This window comes from Asparagus officinalis, chromosome 7, assembly GCF_001876935.1.
Source record: "Asparagus officinalis chromosome 7, Aspof.V1, whole genome shotgun sequence".
Taxonomy (NCBI): Eukaryota; Viridiplantae; Streptophyta; class Magnoliopsida; order Asparagales; family Asparagaceae; genus Asparagus; species Asparagus officinalis.
In genome coordinates, this window is record NC_033800.1 from 18,553,179 (window position 1) to 18,562,873 (window position 9,695).

The following is a 9,695-nucleotide window of genomic DNA, read 5'->3' on the forward strand; positions in this document are numbered from 1 at the left end:
CATTCTACAGCGATTCCATGTTAGCATGGATACGAAGCCAGTTAGTGTACCATTGGGAGCCCATTTGAAGCTTTCAGCTGGTCTTTCACCGAAGTCAGTTGAAGATCGTGAGTTGATGTCGAAGACTCCATATGCGAGTGCGGTTGGGAGCTTGATGTACGCAATGGTATGTACGAGACCAGATTTGTCACAGGCGGTAAGCATGGTTTCGAGATATATGCACGATCCAGGAGTGGGTCATTGGGACGGCGTGAAATGGATTTTGAGGTACATTCGAGGTACGCTCAATGTTGGTTTGGTTTATGAGCGGGACACTACAGGTGGGCAGCTATGCATCGGTTATGTTGATTTGGATTATGCCGGGGATTTGGATAAGCGCCGGTCTACGACAGGGTATGTGTTTACTTTGACTCGTGCGCCGGTGTGTTGGAGATGCACCTTACAGTCGACGGTGGCTTTGTCTACGACGGAGGCAGAGTATATGGCAGTTACGGAGGCTGTGAAGGAGGCTATTTGGCTTCGAGGACTTTTGGAGGAACTTGGTATATCGCAGAGGTCCGTCACTATTCATTGTGATAGCATGAGTGCTATCTATTTGGCGAAGAATCAGGTTTTTCATGCGAGGACGAAGCACATTGACGTTCGTTATCACTTCGTTCGAGATGTTCTTGAAGATAGCGATGTGGAAATTGTGAAAGTCCACACGAAGGATAATCCGGCGGATATGCTCACTAAGGTGGTTCCGAGCAACAAGTTTGATCATTGTCGAAACTTGTTGCACATTCATGATTGTTGAGGCCGTTGGCGGCCATTTGGGTGAACTACGTTCGGCTTGATTCCTTGGGCAAGAGGATACGTAGGCAGTCTTTCAGATGCAGCCGGTTTGGATTAGTTGATTTTGATGGGGGTGAGATTGTTTGGACTCTCGTTCGGATTCTCGACTTGTTGTGGATTGAGTTCGTACTGGACACAACAAGTGAGACATTTGATTGCTTTGGTATCGGCTCAGTTTTGGAAAAACTTCACCGAGGTGGAGAATTGTGAGCGGACGTGGGCCCCCCCATCCACGTGATGCTTCTGTCCGCGTACGAAGCAGAGAACAAAACCGACTCAAGTTCGGTTTTGATGTTCCGCACGAAGCCGAAGCCCACGAGAAGGCCCACAAACCGATTTTTCCACCTAAGGCTATATATATCCTTTGTAATTCGTTCCCTAGGTTTTGTGCAGGAGGTTTTCGGCTGGGTGTTTCTCTTTTGACTGCGCGGTGCAAGCTAAGGAGGTTAGGCGGCTGCAGCAAAGAGAGCACGGAATTTGTTGTGTCGGCTGACTGCGGGAGAAAATTTGTGCAGTCTCTTCTTTGGTTTTTTGTGCATCCTTTTGTAGAGAGAGTTTGTGAGGGATTTGAGAGAGTTTGTTTGAGGGTTTAGATTGTGAGTGATTGTAAACCCTAGTTGTATTCTCTCCCTCTATTAGTAGATCTCCTCCCTTCTTGTCCCGTGGACGTAGGCAATTTGCCGAACCACGTAAAATTGATTGTACTGCTATTTGGGTGATTTGTAATAGCTTTTTAGGTTCTCTCGACGCGCAGTCTTAGAGCTGACGAGAGGAAGAGCTAATATCTCACTTTGATGAGATATTAGGCTTCAGATTCTTGTTCCCTTTGAGAAACAAGAATTCTTATTGCGATCTAACTCTTGTTGTGCTGCCGAAGTGCTGCCGAAATTTCCGCTGCGCGCAACATAAACTACACTAATTATTTTGTGTCATCAGCTTGTTGCCCGGGGAGGATATCATAAACCACCACTCCAACATAAAACACCCATATGTCACTCTCAAGATCACTCTATGAAGTTTTCACAATCTTTAAAACTGGGATAGAGACCCAAAAACGGAATTAGAAAAAAAAATTTAAAAGAGGAACCCAAAAGAAATGAAACTGTCTTCTACATATCAACATTCCTCAAAAAACAAGATCAAACCAACAACACAATACTAGTTGGAAGCCAAGAGCCCTTACTGTTTTCAAGTCACTAGATATATTATTTACATCAACTGAAGTACCAAGCATATAAAACCTATTAATTGAACATGGAGAATCTCTTATCAAGATGGTAGTGAGATTTGTTCAAGCAGCACCATCTCCTTCATGAAGAAGCATCTGATCGAAATGCCAAACTCCTGCAAGAAGATTGAAATATTGTTACAATGATAACGCTACGAGGCAGAAAATTAAATTGCAGAATGGAGCAGAGTTTAGCAAATTATACCATGTCCTTTGCCAACTCTTCGAAGTTGAGCAACATACTCAGAGATTTTCTTTATAGACTCCACCTGCATATCAAAATAAAGTCGAATTCATTCCTTTCAGAGTCAGACAAGGTCTATAATCGATAATATCTACACATTATAAGTCCAATTTTATAAAGAGTCACATGCATAGACTGTTCTTCACTAATCAATTTTTAACAAGATCTACATCTGGTACCTCTCCCCCCTCTTTTTTTTTCTCTTTTCGTTTCTTCATCTAAGTTAACTTGGATATAACTTAATCTAAGAAAATTCTCAATGTCAGTATCTAGACTTCTTAATATAATTAATTGTGATTAGTTAGGGATCCAACCAAAGAGAAGGAAGCATTATTAAAGCATATCATAAGATAGATGGAGCCCATGTTTAACGCATGACATTGACGGGTTAGGTCTCAAGTCCTTGTGAATTGATCAGACTTTGTTAGTTTTTTCAGTCGATTAAAATCAATATTTTAGGCTGTTAGCATCCCCATGAGGTGTTGCCAACAAACAAAACTTTACAGACACTACAATATAACAGTAAATTAGGAAGAATAGGACTTTTACCTGCTCTGCAAGAAAGTTGCTGTCGACAAAATCCACCATCTGAATATCATTGCTTTGTTCAGCCACCTGGTTACCAAAAGAAATTTATAAAGAAAGTTAGAAACCACATTATAGCATCATCATACTGCATTAAAGATGAAGAGAATTACAAATTCAGCTAAGATGGACTTACATTTCGCAGATTTATTAGCTTCTGGTTTGTCACCTTTTCGAGAGACAAAGCAAGCTCCATAGCTGAATTCCAAAAAACATCAGAATGCTATTTTTTATGTTTTTTGAATGGCGCAATGTGGTGGAGGAAATTATACAGAACAAGATTCCTCACAAGGAAAATATTTACTATTAAGGATAGCTTGCGCTGCCCATCACAATAACCTTGAAAGCAGCTTCAACCATTAATGATGTAATTCTTCGCGGGCTGGGCTCCTACTCTAACTCAACTGCAGATGCCTACCTTAGCAAGTAATGAGAACTCATTTAAATGTTATGATTTTAAAAGAAGACAATACCTTTCATCATTGATCAGCTATCATTTCCACATGGTTTATATCAGATTCTTGAATATTTATAATTTCGGATTCCAACTTGAAAATAGAAAGTCCATGATTCTTGAATGATCAGCTATCATCTCCACACGGTTCATATCAGATAGTTGAGCAGAGTGGTTTTGCTAAAAATTATACATTACTTAAGTCAAGAGAAGCGCCTAACTTTCATATGCTGAACGACATCTGTGACAAATATTCATAATGATGATATCTGCCTTATAATAACAATTACCCTAAGAAGATATATAAATGAAAAAAACGTGAACAGATGCTTATGAATACAAACAAGTTATGCTGTACTTATCAAATGCCAAACTAAAAAAATTCAAGCAAATAAGAAAAGTTCTACTGTATCTTGAACATTAATAGAATATGTGCACATATTGACAACATAGTTTGGAAAAAAATGGAACTCAGTATAAGTCATATAGATTTACTCACCATACAGAGCATCTCCTTTCTCAGGGTGATCAAACTCACTCGAGGGCATTAGTATTGATTGGAGCTTCACTCTCCCTCCACGCTTGTTCTAAAAAGCAATAGGAACCCTCATTGAGATGTCTTCACAATTTTAGACAAGTGGGAGTGAATATACCTGGTACTCCATAAATTTCTGTGCATGATCTCTTTCCTCGTAACTGGATTCTTTGAAAAAACTGAAAGATTGGTCAAGAACACAAATTATTGAGATGAAGGAAATGAAGAGCTAGAATGGAGAAGTATTTTGATGTATGTACTGCTTACTGGGCAAGGCCTCGAAGGGCGATGTTGTCTCGGTCAAAGTACGCATACATAGCATGATATATGTAAGAAATGTTGTATTCAACACTGTCGGTGAAGAACAAGCTAATAATTAGGAGAACAGCTATTTTGCACCAAGAAAAAGTTATTATTATTATTATTAAAGAAATGCCAATAAAAAGTTAATGCAAAGGCAAGTCACTATGCCACTGAAGGAAAAGAAAATGGTTTAAGTAAAATTCCCTATATAACCTTTTCTTATATTTCACACATGGTACATCTTTCGTAGTGTGAGGCTACAGGAAGTGCCCAAATCTCTTTATAAAGAAGTACGTGAGACAACATCAAGTTACAAAGAACATGCGCCGTTTTTTTTCTTTGCGGTGGGGTGGGGCGGGGTGGGGGGGGGGTCGGTGCTCCTTCATTGATAAAGTGCTAATGATATATACTCTGCCAATGGAAAGAGCAAATACCGAGGACATCGCACCATCTTCACAAATGCAAGACCAATTGTCATCATAAATAGTAAAAAAAAATAATTCTTTCGTAGAAACTAATATCATGATTATACTTCTCTCTACCTGTTTGGGTGATTCGGAGGAAATCTCTTATTAGATTTTAGTAGGGGTGAAAATCCTTTAGACTGCAATTTGATGTCAAATCCTCACAATAAAAATTCAAAGATTTTATTAATTGAATGCCTTATTACTCCACTAACAACATTGGTTTTTCTCTATAAAGTAGTTTACATTCCTAATTAAACATTTAGCCATAGAACCCTTTTATACCAAACATTAACAAATAGCAGAATAAGGCCGTTAGCCAAGAAAAATTAAAAGCAAGAAAGAGATATCATAGTTAACCAAATAGTTGGTGTACACAGACTACAACTATTACAAGGGAATATAAACCGATATTTCAAAACAATTTTCACCAATATGAGTAGATGATGCTGGATTAGTCACCAGTTTACAAACCCACTCTCCATCTTAGAACATCTTAATCTGGTCTAAAACTATCAAAAAAATATGTTAATTTTGATTTCTTAAGCGGACGTGATCATAAATCTCAACCAATTACCAAGGAGAGCCAAAGGGTTTTGCCTTTATAGAAACAAATGCACGCTCATGGATTAAAAACATCTAGGAAACGATCTGTGATGCCCCACTAACAGTCCCGCAGTGAAAAATTGATAGAGTTTAAAAGGGTTTAAATGATGAGTCGAAAAAGCCGAGTACAACATTGACTAGCCAATTTTACCAATGAATTGAGCTAAACTACATGTTGCACTCAGTGGGTCCTACGTTTACATTGGGCCAACTGGCTCACGGCTCACGGGCCCTGGGGCGTGACAATTAACATAGGCTTGACCCAAACCACGTGTTGCTGGGTCTCCCTATAATTAACATAGTTTGACGTAGGTTCCACCATGTTATTCTAAATATTTATACAACCAAACTTATGTGTTTCTTTAGAGATAAGAAAGCTAACACCATAAACAGACTAAACTATTGATTAAATCAAGTAGTAAACCCTCTTTGATTTTCCATAGATGTGAAAATATGCTGAAAATGATGAATATATACTATGGACCAATCTACATGAGTCAAATAAAATGACAATTAGATTCTCTTCTTCTTAAAAAAAAAGAGCATCAAATTTGACAAAACTAACATATATCCTTAAAAACCCATGACCAATAAATCAAAACAAATGAAGCATACGAAGTACAACATCAAATAAACAGGATTCCTTAAACCCCATAAAAAAAAACTGAAAACACCCAGAAAAATATGATCTTTTTTTTTCAAAAATTAACTCATCTCCCTTAAACCAATTAAACTACTAAAAAACAAGAATTAAAGAAAACCCACTTGATTTGTTCATTTATAGCCGCCTCACAGTCACCAGCAAACTTCTGGCGAGCAAGTGACTGATCAGGAACGGAGGGGACCAAGTTGAGATCTTGCCTAAGCTCTTCAAAGGGTTGGAAGACAACGCCGGAGCGGCCATGGCTATTGTGGGCCCATTTGTTGGGTTTTTTTTTGGAAAATGAAGAAAGGAGTTGAGAGAGGAGGAGGTGGTTGTTGTGAGAGGAGGAGGAGAGACTAGAGAGAGGAAAGGAGAGGTCTTTAGAATCATGGTGGAGAGAGAGAGAGAGAGAGAGAGAGAGAGAGAGCTGTAAACTGAGTACTGAAGAGGAGGAGAGAGTTTTGTAGGAGGACTTATTTTCATGAGGGGTACATTTTGCATATATACTCTTTGCAAATATATATTTTGCATTCATTAAATTTTAAAAGCACGTCTTCATCAGAGTTATTATTATTATTATTTATTATTTTGACATCGATTGATACTGCTAATGAACACTAATGAAGATGAAATTGAGGAAGGTAGAACTTCCTAATAAGGGTCATAAAGTTTCTGGAATAAGATACGATGTTGATTTTTATGCTTTCCAATATAAGAGTTTCGTTAAGAATATGTTTTATTTATATTTCAGGTTTAGACGATGAAAAACTATAAATAAGTAAAGTTTTTTTATCATTAGAACATGCTTTTTTCTAAAACTAGAAAGTTGAGGTGAAATATCATATTATAATATTTCAATCAGACATTAAAGTAATGTGACACACACTAAGCGACATTTCATTATTTAGCTTTATCGTGCATCAAAAACAAATTTCACGCTATGAAATTTGTCTCGAACCTAACGTGCTTGAGATTTTATATGAGAGCGACTTTACATAGATTTAGATAACTAGTATGTAAGACCTGAATGCATATTAAGTAATCATATGAGACTAAAACATTCGAGGGCTATTTAATTCTCTACATGAATTTGCATACTTGTATAACTAATATATTCATGTTTTTTTTAATATAAATGGGAGGTGAACTCATTGCAGATCTGTTCGTTTATTCCAAAGGAAAACAATATAATCTTCTCTCCAAATTATCATCTGTGAAATGTTGTTGACTACGACGTATCCTTGTTACTATAATTGAGAGATTGACTCTACAATCAAAATTCTCACCTCGTCCATTTTTTTATTTATTTTTTTAGTGTTTTTTTTTTGTGCATTTGAGCATTAATATATAGTATAATTTATGCAACTCTTGAGATCCAAGCGGAATGTTTATAGAAGTAGATTAGTCGTGAAATAATTATAGTGCATAATTAATTAAGAGAATTTGATTAGCCACTGAGAGAAGATACATGAATGCACTAATTATGGGTTCATTTCTCACTACTATTCATATTAAATGCATTATTAGTAGGTTCAGAAGGGCAGATGTCATAAATTACTTTGTTAGTAGGATCTAATTAGTGTGTTGTAATAGTTTTTTATGGAAAAAATAGTAAGACACATCCAAACTAAACTAAAAACCCAGAAACATAATAATAAAATTGTGGATAAGCGATGCTCCTTATCAAACCGCAGAATATTGTGTAAAAACGGTAGGTCTTTGAGTCATACCACAAAATCATCAATTTTCTTAGCTCTTCAAACCAACACATGAGCTATTAAATTCCTCATTTGATGAGCTATTTGAAAATCATATTCCTCAAGTTGTGCGCAACGTTGCTGAATATATCATCCACAAATTGTCTGAAAATTGAGCATTGTTATGCTCCATTTTGGATATCTCTAATTACCACCTCCACATCTTCTTAGAAAATTACCTTTCCACATCGAGTGTTAAGAACAAATGTAATAGCTTCTCACACCGCTTAAAATTCTGCATGCTCAGAATTACCTCGTATCCAAATATTATGATAAGTATATTGCAATAGTTAGTAATATATATTATCATAACTTTATATGCTAATTCTATACTACGTACACTAAGAGGTTAACATTTATAGCAGTATTCCTCTCCACGAAATTTTTTATATCAGACAAACATATTAATATATTATAGTATTAGATAGATGTTAGATTCTTATTAAATATTAAATTATCTTAAATTACAATATATTTTATAAATATAAGTTATGATATTATTATCTTAAATATTAATTTTATATTTATCGTATAATACCTCATATCTAAAGTGAAATATTTATCTTATTTAACATAAGATAGACTAACATGGTTAAGATTTATGATATATATTAGTTTTTATGTTTATAATGTAAGAAATAGAATGAATTAAATAAAATTTGAGGAATATGATTAAAGCTTATAATATATATTTAATTTTTTTAATATTAGTTATTATGTTTATTGTAAGAATAGTTATAGTGTAATAAATAGTATGAATTGAATAAATTTCAAGGCATTATTGGAAATTGTTAAATTTTAGAAGGGTAAAAGAGGCAATCAAAAGTTTTAACACACTAATTTTTTTTTGTAAATAGTATAGATTAGTTAAATGAGACTTTGATTGCAATATAGTGATTTGGATGAATATTGAGGGATATGTTAGGAAATTAAAAGTTTTGACAACCATATTCTCTTTTATAAATAGTATTGATTGATTTGTACATTTTTTGCTATTCAATTGATAATCAAACTTGAGAATATAAGCATAAACGGGTGTATATGTGAAAAAAAAAATTTAATGAGGAGGGTTTGTTGTTGGGTCTGGCTTTATGAGGAATTTTGGACGGATACGGTGGGAAGACCTCGCACTTTCTCGTCGATTGCGTTGCACGCGCTCCGCCGGGTCATCAGGGAACCGCCTCAGCGATCTCCGCACAAATATCCACACCGTCTCTCTCTCTCTCTCTCTCTCTCTGAGTATTTAATACGTCAACTTTTAACGACATTCAACAAGATACGGGGTCGTATATCGTAAATGTTGGCGTGGTAAATTAATGTAATTAATCTGAATATAGAGCGATTGCACGCCGCTGTGTGCTTTATAAATCCATCTCAAATGTCTTTAACTAATTGGCTGAAACAAGGCATTAGTTCGTTAGGTAGTGATGTTCAGAGTGCATTCATCAAAGGTAGAAGTATATCTCACAACATTCTCATAGCTTAGGAGTTGCTACACATGTATGATAGGAAATAAATAAGCCCTAAATGTGTCGTGAAAGCGGACCTCAGAAAAGCTCATGATTCCTTAAGCTGGGAATTTTTGGATGAGCTCCTTTTAGGCCTTGGCTTCCTATGTAGACTCAGAAAAGGTATTATGGAATGTGTCAAAACAATTTCATTTTCTATCTGTACCCCAAGCCAACCCAGACCGGCCAAACGTCCTTTCTCGCCAAGCCGAGACAGACATCCTTCCACTAGTGGAAAATCATGTATCGCTGACGACAACACGCTGACGGGAATTTCCTTATGTCGCTGACGGGAATTCCCGTCAGCGATGTTGCCGTCACAAATGCGTTATACCCGTCGGCGATGTGATCATTGCCTACGGGAAATAAACATCGCTGACGGGAAGCCCGTCAGCGATGTTTGATATAAATTTTAATCGATCAGCCTCTCGTTACCAAATTAAAACGCCCTAATTTACACTCGCCGCCGCCCTCGACTCCCTTCTGGCAGCTCTGACTCGCCGCCGGCCTAACCCCACTCGACTTCACCGCCGG

General features: G+C 36.6%; 1 protein-coding gene across 1 annotated transcript; it reads right to left on the reverse strand.

Moving 5' to 3' along the window:
* Window positions 1,917-6,431, reverse strand: LOC109846775 (ferritin-4, chloroplastic-like). Its single transcript, XM_020416022.1, has 8 exons — window positions 6,019-6,431; window positions 4,148-4,231; window positions 3,999-4,059; window positions 3,845-3,932; window positions 3,028-3,089; window positions 2,856-2,921; window positions 2,268-2,331; window positions 1,917-2,178 (listed from the first exon to the last, which is right to left on the reverse strand). The coding sequence occupies exons 1-8, from the start codon at window positions 6,429-6,431 to the stop codon at window positions 2,126-2,128; spliced, it is 891 nt and encodes a 296-aa protein (XP_020271611.1). The 3' UTR covers window positions 1,917-2,125.

Excerpts from the sequence above, each read along its gene's own strand:
- LOC109846775 (XM_020416022.1), bottom strand. The coding sequence starts at position 6,431 with ATGAATGCAAAATATATATTTGCAAAGAGTATATATGCAAAATGTACC. Across the intron at positions 4,060-4,147 it reads GCCCTTCGAGGCCTTGCCCA|TTTTTTCAAAGAATCCAGTT; the intron begins GTAAGCAGTACA and ends CCAATCTTTCAG. Across the intron at positions 3,933-3,998 it reads AGAAATTTATGGAGTACCAG|AACAAGCGTGGAGGGAGAGT; the intron begins GTATATTCACTC and ends ATTGCTTTTTAG.